Raw genomic sequence first — 22,549 nt, 5'->3', positions numbered from 1 at the left:
TCAGGTCGCGACTCCGACTGAGTGGAAGTCTTGGCAAAAAAGAAAATCGCCGCCCATCTCCGTACCCATCCCTATTTGGCCGCCAGGAACAATTTCTGACGAACACACGCGACACCATTTAACCCCTTCAATTCTTCCATACTTTCTTTTCAAGTTATATGTCCGATTATTTAGTTCTTGTTTAATTTATTCGATCTTTAATGTCTCTCGGATCTACCACTCTCCGTTCGTAAATCACCATGTTGTCTCGAGCTGCACAGAGGCATACTCGATTACAGACAATCCGATCATACAATGCAGCACGAGAGCAACTATACCTTCCCTGGTTGTGCCCAACATACCCACGACTGCGGCAGCCATGCCACCGAAGTTTGACGACAGCGCCTGGGGATAGTACGATTCCATTGAGGAAGAGGCGGAATTCCAAGGATGGCGCAAGTCCCACGGTTCGATCGCTGGCAACAGCTGCACATATGCCGTTGACGGATGAGATTCCATTCGTTGATAGTATAAACCAAGTTGCATCGAAATACCCTGGGCATACACAAGACCAGTCTCGTCTGTCGACTATTATGCCCTTCGACCCAACGAAGACGATTTCCCTGGAAAACACGCTGGCGCTGCCAGCGGAACGAATGCGGATGAAAAATGGAGTTACAGGAGAACAACGAGAAATTTTTGCGATATTGGAGGCATGTTTGAGGCTGGGGCGGATTGAGCGCGCAGCGGCTATAATAAAACGATCTGTACCGTTCCTGAAGCTTTCCCCGGAGGAGCTTGGAAGACTCCACAATGAGTATCTGAAGGCGTCTCTGGAACGGATTCTCAGGGAACCCAACGCTGAACATGCTCACGACATGCATAAATGGTTCGAAGTTATGGTGCGAAGCAAGGGCATCGAAGTTACAGCTACGACAATTGCAATTATGCTTAAGACATCACTACAGTCTCCCCGAGGAGCCCGCCAGGATAGATTGGTAAAAAGATACATGGATATGGCTCGTGGAGATGTTGGATTGGAGGTTCTAAGCATGGTTGATATCATGTCCGCCGAAGATTTGGACATTATCAATCAGATCGCGCCTGAGCACAATATACTTGCGAAACTGGACTCTATTGTTGACGAGGAGGCCAATTTGGAGGACGATATTGCAGCAGCCGACCTTCAATCCTCAAAAACAACACCTGAGGTTATTATGGACGTTCGGGCAGCCCCCCAGAGAGGTTTCGGGCTGAAGGCGCTCAAGCAGTCCCTGTCATTATTTTCTCGGAAGCCTGAAGGGTTCAATGCCGACGTCCTCAGTGTTGAAGAGCAACGCCTACGTCAAATGAAATTGGAGGAGGACTCAATCATTTCTGCTGTCGACAGATGGAGGAAGGAGAGCGTCTCACTCTCCAAGATGGGACTTGATACATCACTTCAAACCAAGTCTTTAGGCGCAAGAATGTGGAAGTGGCAGGAAGCCCTAGAACAACGCCTCAACCAAGAACTTCAAAATATTGATAAGGCGGAAGCGACACCGGAAAAAGAGAAGTCGCAGTTGGATGTCGAACGTTGCATATATGGCCCATTTCTGAGGTATCTACCAACAGATAAGCTGGCAGCAGTGACGATTTTAACCTCTATGCAATGCCTAAGCTCGCATGGGACGGATAAAGGAATGCCACTTGCAGCTGTCATTATGTCAATTGGAGCCAACCTTGAGGACGAAAGCATCACCGAGACTATTCGCAAGAACACTACCAAACAAGGATGGCAACAATTGAATAAGACTGCCAGTGCAGGGAAAGGACTGGGCCTAGCCCGTGTAATAAGAAACAAGCGTACCCGGCAGCAGTTGACAGATTCACTGGCAAAGTTGGTACGAGGAGATTCTGCGGCCGAGCATGATCTTTCCGACCAATGGAACACGGAGTGGTCTGCGACGATTAAGGCTAAAGTCGGATCATACCTTCTCTCTGCGCTCATCGACACTGCAAAGGTACCAGTCACCATGGAAAATACGAAGACTCAGGAGCTCTTAACGCAAATACAACCCGCTTTCTCGCACACCCACCAGTACAAAATCGGCAAAAAGACTGGAATGATTCTCGCCAATCGCGCGCTGGTAGCGTCCCTGAAGCGTGAGCCCGTTCACAGTCTGCTGGCAAAGCATCTCCCAATGGTAGCTGAACCAGTGCCCTGGTCAGAGTTTAACCAAGGTGGCTTCATTTCTCATCCGGCAAAGGCCGTGCGAATTAAAGGCGGCGATAAAAACCAACGGCAATATCAAGAGGCTGCCATTGGAAGAGGAGATATGGAGCAGATGTTCAAAGGGCTGGATGTTCTCGGGAAAACCTCTTGGGTGATCAACCGACCTGTATTTGACACCATGCTGGAGGCTTGGAATACTGGAGAAGCCATCGCAAACTTCCCAGCTGAGGATCCGAAGTTGGAGTATCCGCCCGAACCGCCGGCATCCAAAGACCCAACGGAAAGGCGCAAATGGATACGGAGTTTGAAGACTATAGAGAACACACGAAGTGGATTCCATTCTGCCCGATGCTTCCAAAATTTCCAGCTCGAGATTGCGCGGTCGCTGCGGGAAGAAAAGTTCTACTTCCCTCACAATCTAGATTTCCGTGGACGGGCGTATCCTATACCTCCATACTTGAACCATATGGGAGCTGATCACTGCCGTGGCCTCCTCAAATTTGGCAAAGGGCGGGAACTTGGCGAAGCTGGCCTCAAATGGCTGAGAGTCCATCTTGCTAACGTCCATGGGTTCGACAAAGCAAGCTTAAAGGAACGGGAACAGTACACTGTTGATCACATTGATGATATTTACGATTCTGCAATGAACCCGCTCAATGGAAGAAGGTGGTGGCTACAGGCGGAGGACCCTTGGCAATGCCTCGCTGCTTGCCACGAGCTTAAAAATGCGCTCGACTCCGGAGACCCAACTAAGTTTGTGTCGCACCTTCCGGTGCATCAAGATGGAACTTGCAACGGGCTCCAGCATTATGCGGCTCTTGGCGGCGACGAATGGGGCGCAAGACAAGTTAACTTGGAACCGGGCGATCGACCAGCTGATGTATATACCGCTGTCGCTGAATTGGTCAAGGAGAAGATGGCTGTTGACAGGAAGAATGGGAACAAGTGCGCCATCTGGCTCGAGGGTAAAATCAAGCGCAAAGTCGTCAAGCAAACGGTTATGACGAATGTTTATGGTGTCACCTATATTGGAGCCCAGGCCCAGGTCAGGAAGCAGCTTGTCGCTGCTCACACCGACATTCCCAACGAAGGCACTTTCAATGTCAGTCTGCTATCTGGATATGTTGCCACGAAGATTTTCGAAGCTCTGGGAACCATGTTTAGAGGCGCACATGATATTCAATACTGGCTTGGCGAGTGTGCCAGTCGAATCTCGACATCTATCACAGCCGAGCAGTTGGACAAGCTTGAACAACTCCACGAAGAGGCACTGGATCAAAGGGCGCCCCGACTGAACCGCTACCAGACCTCTATGGTTGATGCAGAGCAGCAGTTGCAGTTCAAGTCAAGTGTCATCTGGACAACTCCTCTACGAATGCCCATTGTTCAGCCATACCGCGCAACGAAGTCACGAACGGTCCAGACAAATCTACAGCAGATTACCATTTCGGAGCCTCACCGATCTGACCCAGTCAGCAAGCGAAAGCAACTTCAAGGCTTCCCCCCCAACTTCGTGCACTCTCTCGACGCCACACACATGATGCTCTCGGCCCTCAAATGCGACGAAGCTGGTCTCTCATTCGCTGCCGTCCACGACTCCTTCTGGACCCATGCAGCCGACATCGATACCATGAACGGCGTTCTCCGTGACGCCTTCATTCAGATGCACTCCGACAACGTCGTTGTTCGCCTCGCTGCTGAGTTCGATGCCAGATACAAGGGCAGTCTCTACCTCGCACATGTCAAGTCTGACTCCGAGTTCTTCCGTCGCGTCCAGCAGTGGCGCGCGGATGTCAAGGCTGGCCACATTGAAAACCCCTACCGCGGGCCCCAAGGGAAGAAGTCTAAGAAGCAGTCACAAAAGAACATGCAGCTCGTTGAAGCATTGCTAGAGCGAAAGCGCGCGCGCATGCTTGCATCGGACAACCCCGAGACGGTCGCAAAGGGCAAGGCTATGGTGACACCTGCAAGCATTTTCGAGGAACTGCAGGCGTATAATGATATTAAGGGTGGCAACGACACACCCGTTGTAGGACTCGGGGAAAAGGGCGCTGCAGAGCCGAAAAAGAAGGCTAAGGCTGCGGGCGCGGAGTCTGTCGAGATCGAAGACGAGGATGCGGACGAGAACGAGGAGCATGAGGAGCCGGAAGAGGATGATAGTGAGGGAGAGATGGAAGTCGAGCATGATGCCGATGAGGGCTCTCAAGACGCGTTTTCCAGAAGCGTCTCGAAGAAGCGTGTCCGTTCCAAGGGCGCCGCGCTTTCGGTCTGGCTGCCCGTGTCGTTCCCGACTGTTCCAGAGAAGGTATGCATCCCCACCCTTGATTGTCCAAGTTACTTTTACTAATTATTCACAGGGCTCTTTCGATGTCACTCGTCTCAAGGACAGTCAGTACTTCTTCTCATAGATGTGTCGCCACACCTCACATGACCACCATCGACCTCAGCAACCACATTCTTCCGATCTGCCTCCCGTCTTTTGGAGCGTTTCTGTATATATACATACCTATTTATCATCATAATTTCGGCGATTTTCATTCATTCAAGGGGGGGATTTTTGCGTGTGGAAAACAAACACAAAGGGCGTTTAATTTTGGGAAGTTCATTTTGAAAGCATGCGGCGTTTGGGGGGTAGCATGCGATTTAGAAGGAGAAAGGGGAAGAAAGGCTGGAGAAGGCCGCTGCATTGGGGGTGTTGTAAGATCATTGTATGTATATAGGGATGAGGAGGATGCAGGGGCGTCTGGATGGCGTTGTGTAAAAACCAGGGAGGACCTGCATACAATTTAGATATGTACAGATAGATAGGACTGTACAGCGAACACATTTATAAACATACATGGGAGCAAAAGGCTTCATCAACGATTTCTTCCACTTAAGCAAATGTTGAGGCATGTGTGAACAGTGAGGCTTGAAATTCTAATCTATAGACCGTAAACCAAAATATGTAACATAACGTTTCCAAAATCAACCCTCATGTACAGAAATACCATGCATAAACAGCGAGTCTAATAACTCCCCCAAAAATGAACAAGAAATAACCAATAAATGGCAAGAGAAACCATATCAGCCAGCCGACGTTATCTCTCCAACCCAGAGTTCCCCAACTCTCTCTATCCGTCATTCAGACACCCCAAGACCCTCATCTCACTATCCTCTCTACAACCCCCTCAAAACCTCCCCCAAAACGTCAACAAGCCTCTCCCCGTCTTCCAACCCAAGCAGCCCCCCCGGCGCAAAAAGCCCAACATCTATCCCTCTCCCGCCATCCACAAGACGAAGCTCAATATCCACCGACGCCTGATAACTAGTTAGCACTCCCATCGAAACAGGTGTATATAAAGAGTGAGGACTCACCGAATACGCTCCTCTCAACTCTTCTCTCTTCTCAAACGCAGTGAGTAGGGCCGTGTTAGGGACGACGTCGATGACTTCAGCCCTGGGTCGGAGCATATCCACTTCACTTAGACTCTCGGCGAAGAGGTTGCTTGTTTTCTCGTCCCCACCCTCGTCATCGGAGGAGGACGGGGTGGTGGTCTTAAGCACATTAACAAACACCTCCACACTCCTTCCCGTCCAGCTATACACATCCGCCAAACTCGCGCCTACATTCGCCACCTCGCTCAACTTCAGGAGGTCTCTCTGCACCCCTGAAGCAACATCCTCAAGCCCATCGCTCGAACATTGGATCCGCAAAGGCACCAGATTAAGCGTCGGTGCCACCAACTCTGATAAATCAGTCGTAGCAGACCGATTGGCAAGATACAGCCCGATGACCGTCTCTTCGCTACTAGATTGTTTCGTAACCTCATAGGCTTTAGAAAACGCAGCTAAAAGCAAGGCATCGACAGTAACCCCCGCTTTCCTCGCCGCAGACGTGATATCCCCAATAGGAACACTAGGTTTGAAGATCTCCACCCTGCGTGTAAGATCTGGGCTCTCTGGCATGCTTGCGAGTTCAATGCGCGGGAGATAGGATTCCCAGAACGTCTTCTGCTTCTTACGAGACTCATCGTCGAGGTCACGGGCGATGAACTCCTTGAAGCTTAGTGGAGGCGGAAGCGCGGAGTCGGGGTGCAAGTACAGCGTCTCCAGGTCGCGGATGAGCAGCTGAAGACTTACGCCATCGTAGAGCGCGTGAAGGAGGCGGAGACTGATCGTCTTTTCCCCTCCCACTTCTTCAACAACGAGAAACACAGGATCCAAGAGCGATACTGCCGTCTTAGAAGACGAGGCATACTTGACCGGATTGCTCCTTTCCTTCAGAACAACCTGGACAGCCCTCACTTCCTCATCTTCCACGAAAGCAAACACAGTCCGTAGAATCGCATGACGCTTCATAAGAGCCTCCCATGCCTTCTCCAACCTCCCTGCATCAACCGCACCGTCGAGTTTATACTGGAAGTTCGCCTCAAACTGCGCGCCTCCCGTCTGCTCCCAGCGCGCGAGCATGTATAGTTGTCCGGCTGATACAGGCATGATATCCTCAATATCACCCTCTTCAACCCCAACTTCCCCCAACAGCGCCGTCTTGTCAATATGCTTCAGCGACGCAGTGATAACAGCCTCAACATCCTTCGTCTGCGTCTTGGCCTCGGTATCAACCCTCCCCGCCAACAACGCACCCATCTCCTGAATACTGCTATTCTTCATAATCTCCCCAACAGTAATCCTGACATCCCGCCTCCTCAACAGCGACGACACCTTGATGGCACTAATCGAGTCAAGCCCAAGATGGAAGATACTATCCCCCCTCCCAATCTCCCCCTCCGGGGTCTTCGAGACCTGCGACAACACACCCCGAATCGCAAGCTCCGTCGGACTCCACACACCCCCTCCACTCTTCGGCGCCTTCGCAACACCTTTCACCCCCACCATAGACGACTCATCCACAAACGGCTCTAGCCCACACAGCGCCACCTGCCCCTGAGCAGCAACAATGACCTCCGCCTCCACATCCCCCACGATCCTCCCCATCAGCGCATCAAGATCCCTCAACAACTCTTCCGTCTCCCCCTCCGTCCTCGCCGCATCCCTACACGCAATCCTCCACACCAGTTCCCCGGCAACAACCTCCATCTCCACACAGACCTTAAACTCCACCTCTGCCTGACTCTCCACCGCCTCCGCTAGCACCTCGCCAGTAGCCTCCTGCGCTTTACCTTGATAGATAAACAGAGTATCAAACAGCGCACCTCCCTGTCTCCCAGCAAGGGCCTGCGCCTTTCTCAACGGGAAATGCTGGTAAGCGCGCATGGCGTTGCTGCTTTCTTGCATATACTGAAGCATCCCCTTGCAATCGCCGTGGATGACCGCGCGGACAACGACAGTGTTCATCAACGGGAACATGAGTTCACTTGTCTCCTCGGTGTCTCTGCACGACCGTACGACTCCAAAGGCCACATCGAGGCGCTTGAGGCAGCTGGCAAGAAGGATAGCCCATGCCGTCTGTCCCAGCGTCTGGAGACTGATGTTGCTCTTCCGGCAGAAGGCATTGACATCATCCAACGGAATCGAAGACGCGAATTCAAACCGGTTAACGCCTTCTGATGTCGAGTTGTGCAGCGGGAACTCCGACTTAGGCAGACCGCTCAGCGCAGTGCGCCAGTATTTCGTGGCTTCGGGTCCATTCGCATTTAGCAGCTGCTCGAGCGGGATTCGCACGCTCGGATTGGTGAGTGTTTTCCCGTTGTAAGCTTTCTGCACATTGGCGTGGAGGGCCTGGAGAGACCATCCGTCGTACAGCGCGTGCGAGATGGAGAGGAGGTAGTATCTCTCCTCTCCATGTGTGATATCCACGAGCTGCAGCAGACTTCCCGTCTTTGCCCGCTCAACCGCCTCCTCAATAAGCTGTTTCGTCCGCACTCCCAGATCCGCATCCTCCTCGAACCCAGCGGTGCGCCAGATACTACGATCAGAAGCAGGACGCACAACCTGCGCAAAGCCAACATCAATCTCCACATCCTCCACCCCCACAAACGAAGTGCGCAGGATATCAAACTCCGCCACCACCATCTCCCATGCCTTTTTCAACCCATCCATATCGACACCCCCCTTAACGCGATACAGCTCATGGTTGAAGTACTTCCTATACCCCGACGCGACCATCTCAGCCACCATCCCCTCCTGCAACGGCGTCGCCGGCAGCACCGCCGTTGCCCCTTCCACCTCCTCCCTAGTCAACGACTCGCTCAACTGGCGCTCAAGTTCATCAATGCTCGTCTTCACCTCCACCGGCCCCTGCTCGAGCTGTATACTCCCCATCATCTTCGCAACGGTCTGACTCTTCACAATCGCACTGACCGAGATCTTGACGCCAGCCTTCTTAAGTCGTGAGGCGAGCTTGATGACATCGATACTATCCAGCCCCAGCGAGAAGAGCGTCGTATTCACCGCGATGCTGTCCTCCTCGACCTTACTAAGTTCCGAGATCTGCGCACGAATCACACTCGCCGTGGGTGTCCACTCAAAGTCCTTGTCTGATGTCGTATCCGGCGCCTGGGTTTCGTTGCCGCTCTTCACCAATCGACCCCCTCTCACCGACCCCTCAACACCAGGAATCTCCCCCTCCGGCTCCTTCAAAGCAGCAAGCTCACTCTCAACCCTCTCCAACAGCCCCCCTGCAACCTCCTCGTTGACATACTTGCCCTGCCCAACAAGCGCAATCCTCACATCCCCCCCACCCATCAACGTAGCCTCAAACGCCATCGGATAATCCGCCACCGCCTCCCCCTCCAACTCTCTCCACAACCCCTCCTCACCCCCCTCCTCCTCGCGTTGGAACACAAAGAGGGTGTCAAACAACTCCCGTCCGCTCTCACCACACCACCTCTGCACATCCTTCAATGGCGAGTGCTGGAACAGCATGGCGCCGACGTTGAAGGAGTGACACGCCTGGATGAGTTCTTTCCAGGTCATCCCCTCCTTGATGTCGACATGGAAGACGAGGGTGTTAAGAAGTGGTCCAACCACGTTCTCCGCACCGCTGAAATCGATAGCGCGCCCGGAAATGACATTCCCGAACGACGGCGCGGCGGAAGCAGGGAATTGAGCACGGAACGCTGAGATCCACGCTGCCTGCAGGATAGCCTGATACGTAACACCGAGCGACTGCCTCAGCGCCTCCAAGTGTCCCAGGTCTTGCACGCGGCGTGAGACACTCACATCGCCCCCCTGCGCATTCTCAAGAAGCGGCAACGGGTTAAACTCCGCCGTCTCCAACGCCCCCTTCCAGAATGCCTCTGCGCCCTCAACAGCAGCGAGAGGTCCATGCGGCAATAAACTCATGAAAGAAGGTCCGTAATCGATCCCCTCCACGCCCTTATACTCCTCCTCCACCTTCCTCAGCAAAAGCGGGAGACTAGCCCCATCATAAAGCCCATGAAAGATCTCCAACTTCATCACCCTCTTCCCCTCCTGCTCACTCACCCCAACCCCCCACGGCCTCACCAGCGCCTCTCCCTTCTCCATCCCCACAAACCCCCTATCAACACCCCAAGGAACCTCGCCCTCCTTAAGAACAACCTGCGCGCACCCATCAGGCGTAAACACAAACCCCATCCTCAACACCTCCAACCCCCTCACAACTCTCCACCACGCCTCGCGCAACTTCTCCACATCCACCCCCTCCCAGAGCTCAAACGCAAAGCTCATGAAATACAGCGGCCCCTCACTATCAAGGAACCTGTAGATCATCCCCGCCTGCGCCGCAGTGCACGGCGCCAGACCCTCCACTTCATCAGGATCAACACCCATCTCCTCCGCCGCACCGAGTAAATTCCTCTGCGCAAACGCCGTAATCCTCTGCTGTGCCGCCACGACCTCTCCACCCCCTGCGCCCTGCTCCCCGGCGCCATCCACAACCAACACCCCCACCAGCGCCTCCACCCCCGAATTCCTCATCACAACCGCCGCCTTCGCCCCCGTATATCCAGCGCGCTGCAAGCGCTGCGCAAGGCCAATGACAGAGATCGAATCAAAGCCCAACTCAAAGATATTCGTTCCACTCTTCAACTCTCCAACCTCCACCCCCATACACTCCGCCAGCACACCCAGCACCTCCTTCTCCACCCCACTCCACTGCCTACCCTCCTGTCCCGCAGCACCAAGACGCTGCAACTCCTCCATAGAAAGCTCATCATACAACCTCGCTAACGCCTTCCCATCCGCCTTATTATTCGGCGACAGCGGCAGCGCCTCCAACGGGACGAAATGCGTAGGAACCATATACCCCGGCAAGCGACTCGTGCAAGTATCGCGCATCGCTCCAATGAGTTCCATCGGCTCCTCAACCCCAGCAGAAGCAGCGGGGACGAAAAACGCAACAAGCTGCTCCTTAAGCTGCGCACTATGCTTCAACACCAACGTAACCACCTCCCCCACCCCCTCCACCCCGCGCTTAATCACCTCCGTGATCTCTGTCAGCTCCAGCCTCTGCCCGCGTAACTTCACCTGATCGTCCGCCCGGCCGAGGAAGAGGAAACTCCCATCATGACAAATCCTCACCAGATCGCCCGTTCTGTACACCCTCTCTCCCAGAGCCTCAAGATAGGGGAAGCGCTCAGCGGTAAGCTCAGGACGGTTCAAATACCCCTTCCCCACCAACTTCCCACTCACGCAGAGCTCCCCCACCGCGCCTCTTAGCACCGGCTCGCTCGTCCCCGGTTTCAGGACGAAAGACCCGACATTCAGGAACTGCGGTCCGATATTCGCAGGCTTCCCATTCCTCGGCACGCGAGGGTACATCGTAACCCCTATCGTCGCCTCAGTCGGTCCATACCCATTATAGATACACGCCTTCTCCCCCCACACATCGAGGATATCCTGTCTCAACTGCTCGCCCCCCGTGATGAAGACCCCCTTACACAATTTCGGTACCTCATCCGGGTGCAGCAACCTCGCCAGACTAGGAGTTAAATCTAAATGCGTGATTCCCAAGGCGCGGATGGCTCCGGGGATATCCTCGAATATCAAATCCCGCGGCGCACTCGCGACACAGATGCCCACGCTCCAGCTCCAGAATTGCTCAAGTACCGAGACGTCGAAGTGGAAACTCGCGAACTGGAGCCATTTCGACTCCTCGGTCCAGTGGCCGCGGAAGAGGTGCTGGAACGCGTACATGGCTTGCACGGCGTTTTCATGCGTGAGTTCGCACCCCTTCGGCGTCCCGGTCGTGCCGGACGTGTAGAGGCAGTACGACGAATCCTGGCTATCAATCGGGCGAGCCAGAATCGGGGGTTCCGTACTACACCCCCCCAGCAGGTCCGTGGTGCCTAGATCAACAACCTGGATCTCGCTGCCCTCAAATGTCGCTTTCAAACTCTCCGCAGGCTTCCCGGCGGTCAACACCACCGTCGCCCCGGAATCTTGCATAATGAACTTCACCCGATCAGCTGGTGCGCCGGGGTCAAGCGCTACATACGCACTCCCCGCCTTCATAACACCCACGGTGGAAAACGACGCCTCGGGGCACTTGTCAAAGCAAATCGCAATTAACTGCCCCTGCACAGCACCGAGGTTCCGCACGAGGTTCGCGATGCGATTAGCCTCCTTATCGAGCTGATCGTACGTCCAAGCCGCCGTGTTGCCCTCTCCACCCTCAAGACTGGTGGTGAACTCCAAGGCCACCTTGTTCGGCGTCAAGCGAGCCTGCCTCTCCACGAAACCATGGAGTAGCATATCCCCCTCGTCAGAATCCGATAGCGTCGAGTGCTCTGGGGGTGTGATAGACAGGATCTTCTCATCAAGCCCATCGGCCCCGGGGTTCAACAAATCCACCATCAGCGCATCAAACTGCCTCACCATCAACTCCGCCTGTTCCCTCGGCACCACGCTCTCCTTAACCGTAAGCTGGAGTATCATCTCCCCACCCTCGGGTAACATCTCAATCGAGACGGCGAAATCGGCTTCTGCGTCCTCTTCCACGATTTTCCACACCTCATCTCCCTCGCCACTTACCTTTGCCCCCTCCTGGACATCACTGGAGGATTTCTGATAAGCAAAAAGCGTATCAAACAACCCCCCCGTATTCCCCGTCCACCTCTGCACATCCGTCAGTGGGGTGAACTGCCACTCCGCCACCCTCGCAATGCCCTTCATCACATTCTCCAACAGTTTCCCATTGCCGTCCTTCCCACCATCCCCCTCCACTTCATAACAAACTGGCACCGTAACAATAGTCGGAAAAGGCACCTCCCCCCCCTCCCCATCACCACCAGCGACTCCCCTCCCACTAAGCACGACCCCAAAAGCCACCCTCCCCTCTCCCACATACGCTCCCAAAAGCCTCGCCCAAACCGCCTGTCCGACGGCTTGGACACTAACACCCATCTCCCTACACCTCTCCTCAATCTCTTTCAACCCCATCCGCGATATCGTCTTACTCACAACACTCCGCGTACTCTCCACCTTCAGGGGCGTCAAGTCCGGAAAGCGGTGGACGGCGAGATTCTGCGAGATCCAGAAGGATTTCCGCCTTTCCTCGTCGGCGGGGGAGTTGGAGTTGAGGATCGCGCCGAGGAGGGGGAGGAAAGAGGGGTAGCTTGGTGTAAACCCGTGAGAATACACAGCCTGTACATCCTCAAAAATCTGATGAAGAGACTGTGCATCATAAAGCGCATGATGCGCCGTGAACTTGACACACACCTCCCCGCCCTCCCTCCTGAGAACCTCCAACCACCACGGCCTCCTCGCCAGCTCTTCCACCGTCATCCCCTTATCATTCCCCCCCTCCCCACCAGTTTCATCGACCCAAGGAACTGTTGTGCCAGAAGCTCCATAAACAATAACAGCAAACCCCTTATCCGTCCCCACAAACCCCGCCCTAAGCATCGGACAAGCCTCCGCCACCACCTTCCACGCCTCCTTGACCTTCTCTAACTCGACATCCGCGGAAAGCTGGAGGGTGTAAGAGTTAACATATTCCACGCCCGAGCTATGCAGCGTCTGTGCTAACATCCCGTTCTGCACAGGCGTGCAGGGGTATACACCCTCAACCTCCCTCTGCACCCCGAACTTCTCAAGTTCTTTAATGATAGCAGCTCGGTGGCGCTCGTCGAAGGATTTGAAATCATACTCCCCCCCCTCCCCCACCTCACCACCCGTCACAGCGCCAGCAGACAAAGCGCTCTTCCCCCCAATCCACGCCGCCAACTCCCTAACAGAGGGATACATCAACACCTCTCCCGCGACAACCTTATACCCCCTCCCCCTCAATACCGTCGCCACCTGAACCGCATTAATACTATCAAGCCCCAACCTATAAATGCTCGCCCCCCTCCCAATCTCCCCCTCTGGCACCGTCGTGAACGCCGCTATCACACTTCTCACCACTACTTCAAGATCCGTCCACTCCTTCCCAACGGCCTCGTCGTCAGCAGCAGCAGCGGCGGCATCACTGCGGTGGGATCTGGCATCTCGTCTCTCCGCCATCTTAGCAGCCCACTTACTCTTCAACCCACCCGGTACGATTTGCTCCCTCGGCTCCAGCAGCGCAATCCTCAGAAACCTATCGAATTTCTCCAACACCGCCCTCACCTCCTCCCTCCCCAGTGGGAGGTCATGTACATGCAGGGTAACCTCCAACACCCCACCACTCCCCTTCCCCGGGCGGGGTACAATCTCCACCACAACCGGAAAGTCCATACCCCCTCTATCCTCCTCCACCCTCCACACCTTGTCGTCCATCTCCCGTTCCGGCGTCTGGACGAGGATGAGAGTATCAAACAGCCCCTCACCCCCCTCCACCCCAGCGAGGGCTTGTACTCTCCGCAGCCCAGTCATCTGCCACGGTACCGCCTCGACATTCTGTTCTTGCAAGGCTCGGAACGCTTCTAAATAGCTTAATCTGTGGAGATTCCGGAGCCGAAAGGGGATAGTATTAAAACAAGGCGCGACGAGTCGATTCAAGCCTTCAACAGGGACGGTGCGTCCGCTCACGACGCTGCCGAGGCAGATATCTGTGCTTGAGGTGCGGCGGGCGAGGAGGGCGGCCCAGGCTGTTTGGCAGACTGAGAGGAGGGATGCGTCGTTGTGGGCTAGTCTCTCTTCGATATCCGTTAAGCTCATGGATAGCGGTATCGTCAAGACGTGGTTTTGCCTCTGCACCTCTTCTACACTCTCTGTCTTCACCCCTCTCTCCCCTACCTCCTCTGACGGTGGTGTAAAAGCGACAGGGTTGAAATTACCCAACAACCCCTTCCAGTGCCCATCCGCCTTCCCGGCATCAACACCACTCATATACCTCAGAAACGGCGCAAACCCCACCGCCTCCCTCAACTCCCCCCCTCTCAAATACGTCTCCATCTCGTCATAAAGAACACCCATCGCAAACCCATCATAAAGCGCATGATGCATCGCTAGGACCAACTTCACCCCGCCGTCCCCACCCGCGACGCGGGTATACGTCAACTCATACGGCGGCCTGACCTCTCCCCCTCCCTCTCCCTTCCCCTCGACTTGCCAGCTCACTCCGCGGGTCATCACACCCTCCACCCCCGCAGCGTCGGCGACTTCAACAACCCTACTCTCATGCTCGTACCCTCCAAGGACAACCTGACAAAACGCATACCTCGCATGTCCAGCCCTCACAAAACAAGTCCTTAGAATCTCATGTCTCTTCACCATCTCGCGCCACGCTTCTTCAACCTGTTCGATGCTGACAGATAGGGAGAGGAGGACGCGGTTGACGTACGCCCCCTCCTCCTTGTCGCCAGTCGATGGGTCACCAACGACAGCTGACGAGTGCTCAGCGGTAGAGGGTTCGCTGACAGAAGCCAGTTCGCTGGCAGCAAGCATAGCCTCCTGCAGCGGCGTACACGGCAACACCCTCTCCACAGTCCATCCGCGCCGTGCGACAGCGTTGCGAACCTCATCTACCAGTGTCGGCTCGAAGATAATCTCCTCAGGCGTCGGGAGCCCTCCCACTCCCAGTTCTTTATCTTCTATCACCTTCGCCTCCTCGGCCTTAGCCCTCTCCCCCTCAACCCACCCTCCCAACCTCCTCACAGTCCCAAACCTCAACACCCCCCCAACATCCGTCTTCACCCCCACTTCCTTAAGTTCCCTCACCAGCCCAATCGCAGCTATCGAATCAATCCCCAGCGCTGCAAATGGTGTATTCGGTTTTATCACCGCTTCTGGGGATTTAGCCACTGAAGACACGGCAGAGAGGATAATGGATTCAAGAGGTGTCCATGTGTATTCCGCTGTTGAGGCGGAGGGGTTGGCGAATTGCGCCAGCTGGTTGGGTGTGAGTGTCGCGTATGCAGCTTTGAGCTTCTCCGTGTCAATATCCCCCTCCACAGTGACAGGGAGGGAAGAAACGGGTACAATCGAGACCGGCACAGCGTACGAAGGCACAGCGGCGTCTAGATCGGCGTAAATCCCTTCCAGCACGTCGCGCTGGGCATCTAGGATTTTAAAGTCCCCCTCCCCACTATCCGCATCAACAGGGGTAAAGAAACTCACCAACCTCCCCTCCCCCACCAACACCGTCGTACACTCCCCACCCCCAACAGCGGGGTGAGAAAGCACAACCCCTTCAACCATCCCCACATCAACTCTCTGTCCCCTAACCAAAGCTTCCTCCCCCTTTCTCCCACGGTAGATAACTTCACCACCAGGAAGGAGTCTCACCAAATCCTCCGTGCGTAGGAGCATCCCATGCACAGGACCACAATCCACCCACTCCGTCCCGTCAATCTCGATATCGCCCTCACCCAAGGAGGCGCCTGAGATGCAGAGCTCGCCTTCTGCGCCGAGAGGGAGGAGGACCACATCATCCTCCAACTGAGGTGCGATGACGAGGACCTTAATCCCCCGCCCGACACGTCCGAGGTAGCCTCTTACCTTCCCCCCAATAGATTGCTGGAGGGTTACCTCGACGTCGTCTCTTCCGGTAACCAGTCGTGCAATCGCATTCGCCCTCCTATTACCCCTTACCTTCGACTTACCCCCCACCGCTGTAACTCCCCCACCGTCTTCACCATTAGCAGCAGCCAATAAACTCAACTCACCACCTACCCCCCGCTCAAAAACAGCCATAACCCCCTCTCCCTCCACCCCCCCAAAAATTCCCTCAACACCCGCCTCCATCCCATCCCTCATAAACGCCCCCAACACCCCCTCCACCTGTCTCAACAACACCTCTATCATCTCCCGTCCAAAGATCGCAGTCTGGTAGTTAGCATCGAACCTTACCTTCCCCTCCCCAGCGGCAGGGGTGATTTCGAGAGTTAATGCGAACTCGAGGTAATCCCTCGCTTTTACCAACTGTACCCTCTTCCCCTTACCCCCCACCACCACGTCATCAGAATCATCAGCGAGGCTCTGCTGCCAAATAACCAACGTATCAAACACCCCCCCTTCCGCCTCCACCAACCCTTGTATCTCTCTCAACCCCAACCCCTCATTCTCCATATGCCTCCTCCCCACCCTCTGCATTTCCGCCATAACACCCCCCACAGTTCCATTCCCGATATTAATCCTCACCGGCAACGTCGCAATACACGGCCCTGCAATCTCTTCGATCCCTTCTACATCCGCTGAGCGGCCTGAGAAGACGGAGCCGAAACATATATCTTTCGATCCGAGGTAAGCTGATAGGACGAGAGCGTATGCAGTCTGCGCCATCGCCTGGCTATTAACTCCCGCAAGGGCAGCGGATTTCTCCAGTGCGGAGGTGGAAATAGCCGTCATATGGCCGACGATATCCAACCCCCGCGCCACACCAACGTTAGAGTGAAAAGACGGCAATGAGCCGGGTGAGAAGTGCGCGAGGTGATCTTTCCAGTACTGCCTCTCCTTCTCCATTGATCTCGTGGCGAGGCGGAGTGTGTGTTCGACGATAGCGCGGAATGGGGGGCGGGGTGTGAGGATGGTGCTGATGGGTTTGGTGTCGTTGTCGTTGTTGTCTGGTGAGGAGGCGGAGGTGAAGGTAGATGGTAAGGAGGAAGACAGTATAGTCTCCAAATCCCTGATAACCAACTCCAAACTCCACCCATCATAAAGCGCATGATGAATATCCGCTCTCACTACCACCCCCCTCTCGACTGGACAAACCCTCATCCGTATCGGCCTCAACATCTCCAACCCGCCCCTATCGTCGTCCATCCTCTCGTCTCCAGACTCATCAGTAATAACAATCTGATCCGCTGCCAGGGCAGGCCACACAACCTGCGAAAAAGCGCTCCACTCGCTTTCACACTCCACGAACCCCGTTCTCAGCAACGGGTTATGCCTCGCCAACTCCCTCAACGCATCAGCAACCCGATGCGTGTCGACGTCGTTGATGCGCAGCTCAATATAATTACAATACGCAACCGGATCAACAGCCGTCTCGAGTAACATAGCATCCTGCAGCGGCGTACACGGCAACACCTCGTCAAACGCCTCGGTCACGCCCATCTCCGCCAGCACCTCTGTCACCGGCCCTTCAAGGACGGAGAAATCGAACACCTCGGGGGCCTGGGAGGTGGCATCGGGTTGACTCAGACGCTCCTCACACACCCTCGCAATCTCCCTCGCCGTCTCCGCCTCCAAGATCTCCACGGCTGATATCCGTAGTCTCGCGCTCCGGAGATGCGATGCAAGACGGATGGCAGTCAGGGAATCGAGACCATAAGTAGCGAGGCGCTTCGTGGGGTTAACGCGGACTTTCAACAGCGTCATCAGCGCCCTCCCCACAATCTTCTCCGTCTCCCTAACCACTCCCCCCTCGTCCGCACCATCTTCGTCGGCACGGGTACGGAGGTACTCAGCTTCCAACTTCTTCTTGTCGATTTTTCCAGAAGGGAGGTAGGGGAATTCTGCCATGATGACGATTTCGCTGGGGACCATGTAGCGGGGAAGCCATTGCTCGCAGGTCTCCACCACATCCTCCACCACGACGTCTTCCCCCTTTCCGGCACGCGCGAAGATGATCAACATCCCCTCCAGCACGCTCGCAAAGGCGAGTTCGATGCCCGGGTGTTTATACACCACCTCCTCGATCTCGCCGAGCTCCACGCGCTGACCGCGTAATTTGACTTGGCCAGCGCTGATGCGGCCCATGACTTCTATCGTGCCGTCGTCTAGTATCCTCCCCTTGTCGCCGGTACGGTAGGCGGGGGAGTTGTTGTAAGTCACGAACGCGGCTTTGTTTTCTTTCTCACGATTCAGATACCCATCCGCCAACTGCGTTCCTCCCAGCACCAGCTCGCCCACTTCGCCGAGGGGGAGGATATCCAGCGTCTCTGCGCTGGAAGGGACGGCGGGGTCGGGGATGGCAGCGATGAAGCAGGAGACGGTTGAGAATGGGCGTCCTATGTTACCGACTTTGGAGCCGGCAGCCATGTTGGTGTATGCCGTGCAATGTATCGCCGCCTCCGTGGGTCCGTACATGCCATACAACATCCCTACCCTCCCCTCCGCTTCCCCAAACTCGTCCACAACAGGCCTCGTAAGCATCTCCCCAATCGTCAGTAGCAACTTCAACCCCGGCACGTTGGAGCGGCGGAGGAGCAGCGATCCGACGACTGTGGGAGTTAACTCGCATCCGTCGACTTCCATAAGATTGATAGTCCCAGGGAGATCATTCAGGAGCCTCTCGCGATGGCAGGCTATCAGCGTGGCCCTCCTAAAGAGGGGGAAGAAGATCTCAAACACCGAGACGTCGAAGGAGGGCGCAGCGAACTGGAGGAAGCGCGAGAACGTCGGTATGAGAACCTCATGCGCGAGTAACGACTGCGTCGCCGCACGATGACTGACACCCACCCCCTTTGGAAGACCCGTCGAGCCGGAAGTGTACATCACATACGCCAACGACGCCGTCGTAGTCGTCTCCGGAAAAGGGGGAAGGTCCACCAGTTCGGGGGGGGTTGGGAAATGCTCATCTATCAAAATAGGAATCGGGCCCCCCTCCCACGTGACAGCAACACCATTATCGCGCGTCGATATGATAACCTCCGCCTTAACATCCCCAGCAATAAACTTGATACGCTCCCTAGGCGCGTCGAGATTGATCGGGCAGAACGCCGCGCCGACCTGCAGCGCGGCTAGCTGCGCGATGTAGAGCGCTGGGGACTGCGGGATTAGCAGGGGGATGATGAGCTGGGGTCTGCTGGCTGCGGTGTCAGGGTCCCCTTGTTGTCTAGAGGAGGAAGAGGATCTGAGAGTCTCATGTAGTGTTGCAGCTAGGCTAGCTACGCAGCGTTGCAGCTCGGAGTAGGTGTAGCTGTACCGCTCATCCGACCCTTCGGGACCGAGGAAGTCGAGGGCGGGTGCATCACCAGCGTCGTCCCAGCTCACAAGATCGTGTAGCAGGCCCGGCCCGGGGAGGAGAGGCGGGTCGGGGTTGAGGATGGAGAGGGCGGGCATTATTGGGGCTTTTGGTGGGTGTGGCGGTTAGGTGTCTCAGCAGCGGGTGTTAGGTATGGATTGATGCGAGGTCAAAGAGGGAAGGGTGTAACGTGAGACAGAAACATGCATCGGCGGTTTTTGTAATATGTGATAAAATGAATGGATAGGATGGAGGGGTTTGGGGATGCAATGTAATGGGGGCTGTAAGTGAGATTTGTCTGGGCGCGGTGGGCTGTGTGTGAGACAGCTTTTTTTCTGTTATTTGCGCTTCGCGTGGAACACCGGTTTGTTTGTTTTCTGACTGTAGAGAGTGTGGATGGGGGAGGGATAGTTTGGGTGTGAGGGTGAGGGTGAGGGTTTGTTTGAGGGTCGTCCGGGATGAATCATCACCGATGATCAGTGATCGATCGGTTCGTCGCCGGTCACCTTGGGGACTGGGACTCCATTAGGGTTCTGCAGGGGGGGAGTGGGTTAGGGATAGGTGGGTGGGATGGGAGGCGGCACATGCAAGGCGGGAGATGTGATGCGATGGGATGGGATGGGCAGGAGGAGTTATGGAGTGTAATAGGGTGGGGTGATGCTGTGAGGCTATGAGAAGGTTCGGTCAGGTCCCGGGCCCCAAGGGAAAAAGAAAAGGAAGATGGGCGGCTAGTGATGCGATGCGCGGTGATGGGAGTGTGATGGAAGCTGAAGGGGGAAGGAGGAGGTGGGATGGGAACCTATGATGGGGATGGGATGGGAGGGGAGGAGGGAGATGTGAGGGAGTGGAGTATGAATGGGAGAGAGGTGGGATGAAAGTGGGATGAAGCTGTGAATGAATGATGAGGCATTCCCACTAATGGAGTAATGGAGCTAACTTAACCCCACTAAGAGCCACCCCACTAGTGAGGAGTACAAGCAGTGGCAAGGCTTACTGGGAGTTGGAGTTGAGTTAGTTTGTTGGTGATAGTAGTAAAGAGTGATTAATGAAGGTGATGGGAGATGATTGATGGATGATGGTGGTGGGGAGTTGGATAGTGGCTGGTGGCTGATGGAGGTTGTGGTGGGTGGTGGTGGGTGGTGGTGTGGATGATTGAGGTGGTGGTGATGGCTGTGATGGCTGTGATGGAGGTGGCTGTGAAGGCAGCAGCACAGTACTGCAATGAAAGGTGTGATGTGATTGAATGCTCAAGGAAGGTGCAGGGTGTGTGCCCAGTAAAGAGAGCATAATTGTATGCATCTAGGCGCATTTTTGGTGCAGCCGCGTATTGAAGAGGAAGGTGTGCCGGTAGTCGTGTGGACGTAGCTGTGGAGGGGTAAAGTAAAGTAAAGGTGAGGGTGAGGGTAGCTAAGGGTAGCTAAGGATAGTAGAGGGGTAAAAAAAAACCTGGCACCTCACACTTCACACTTCACAGTCCACACGCCCATTCCGCCCGTCCTCGGTACTTCCCTTCTCCTCGTCCGGCGGTAAGTAAGTTTCTACCATACCAGCACACTCCGTAGTAGTAGTCGTTCAAAAGCGACCGCGGGCGAGAAAGAGACGGAAGCGGAGTGGGGGGTATCCCAAGACCTAACTACACATACAAGGCGCGTGCAAGCGAGAAAAAACGCAGGTGTACTGTAGTAAGGTGGAAGCAAGGGCGGGAGTGGAGACCGGGGTGGGGCGGGAGCGGGTTTCGCCAAGGTGAAGAAATCTTATCAGATCATCAGATTAGTCCAGGAACGGGGAAGGGGTTTGACAGGGAAGATTCTTCACCGAGGGGGGGTGGAAGGGTTGCGTGAGTGGTTTAGGGGTGGAGGGGGGAGGAAGTGTGGAAGGTGGAGGGGGGAAAGGAGGTGTGATCGTGGCAGGGGTTGGGTTTGGGTTGTTGGTTGTTGTGAAGATGGGGGTGTGTGGTTGGTGTGGTGGTGGTGGTGGTGGTGGGTGGATTGTAGGTGGTTGGTTGTGTGTGTGTATTATGTGTGTTATGTATGTATGTATGTGTGTGTATGTGCAGCAGTTATAGAGTAAACGTCAACCCTACCCATGTATCCGATGTATCCCCCAAGGCTAGACCGGCTTTCCTTCCTGATCTATCCGGCCGATCAGCTCTCATATGACCCCATCTGACCTCATTTTATCACGGAAGGAAGTAAAGTAAAGTACTTTCTGTGCCGGGATACGGGGTGGGAGGGCGGTATAGGACTGGATGGATAGATGGATGGGTGTGTATGTGCTGTATAGTATGGACGGGGTGGGTTATGGATTCGTGGGTGGATGGATTGACGGCGGTGGATTGATTGACGGTGACGGTGGATTGACGATGATGGGTCCGACAATAATAGGGTCCACGGCCTTATTCTAATCAGATTGGATGGGAGGAGGGTAATCAGATGTAAACTACTCCACAAGAAGGAGTAATCAGATGTACATTAGGAGGAAGTAGACGCCGTAGAGTCGTATCCTCCCTAATCAGATTGAAATTCCGTACTTAATCAGATGGTGCGAAGAGGAAGTGGAGACAAGAGGGTTAAGAGAGTGGAGACAAGGAGGGTTTAAGGGTTGCTGTAAGGGCTAGGACGGCTACTCTACCCATACCTTGAATGAAAGGCCAAGAGCCAAGGAATTGGACCGGGCGGCATCGGAGGGGAGAGTGGAGAGAGAGACGACGACGACAAAGACGCGTGTGGGAGAGGATGTGGTGGTGGGTAGAGGAAGGAAGTGGCAGTGGGAAGGGAAGGCGCGAACACTCACGCACACACACACAGTCACGGCACGGGCAACTCACACAGATGGGAATGAGTAATGGCAACTGCCGCACTCCTACCGCACGACATCCGGGTTGCAAGTAGCGGTTAGCAGGTAGAAAGGGCATGTGAGACATTAAATCACTCCCACTCCACGTGTAATCAAGACATACAGCAACATGAGGCAGACATACAGACAGACAGACAGACAGACAGACAGGATAGTAACACAGCAGGAAGAAAGACAGTAACACACAGAAGAAGAAGCAATAAGGATGAGCGATGATGATGGGCGATAGATACTGCAGTCAA

The 22,549-nt window shown here is 54.9% G+C and overlaps 2 protein-coding genes across 2 annotated transcripts; one reads left to right on the top strand and one right to left on the bottom strand.

Moving 5' to 3' along the window:
• Positions 1-69: 69 nt before the first annotated feature.
• RPO41 (DNA-directed RNA polymerase) lies at positions 70-5,038 on the top strand. Its single transcript, XM_018271014.2, has 2 exons — positions 70-4,499; positions 4,552-5,038. The coding sequence occupies exons 1-2, from the start codon at positions 240-242 to the stop codon at positions 4,600-4,602; spliced, it is 4,311 nt and encodes a 1,436-aa protein (XP_018134190.1). The 5' UTR covers positions 70-239; the 3' UTR covers positions 4,603-5,038.
• A 66-nt stretch (positions 5,039-5,104) lies between these two features.
• Positions 5,105-20,954, bottom strand: VE01_01492 (Nonribosomal Peptide Synthase (NRPS)). The gene is made up of 3 exons (XM_018271013.2): positions 14,080-20,954; positions 5,552-14,022; positions 5,105-5,494 (listed from the first exon to the last, which is right to left on the bottom strand). The coding sequence occupies exons 1-3, from the start codon at positions 19,547-19,549 to the stop codon at positions 5,354-5,356; spliced, it is 14,082 nt and encodes a 4,693-aa protein (XP_018134191.1). The 5' UTR covers positions 19,550-20,954; the 3' UTR covers positions 5,105-5,353.
• Positions 20,955-22,549: the final 1,595 nt, after the last annotated feature.

The sequence above is a fragment of the Pseudogymnoascus verrucosus genome (assembly GCF_001662655.1).
Source record: "Pseudogymnoascus verrucosus strain UAMH 10579 unplaced genomic scaffold scaffold_4, whole genome shotgun sequence".
In the NCBI taxonomy this organism is placed as follows: domain Eukaryota; kingdom Fungi; phylum Ascomycota; class Leotiomycetes; order Thelebolales; family Thelebolaceae; genus Pseudogymnoascus; species Pseudogymnoascus verrucosus.
The sequence above is the reverse complement of the archived record's forward strand: the minus strand, read 5'-3'. Positions and strand labels throughout refer to the sequence as shown.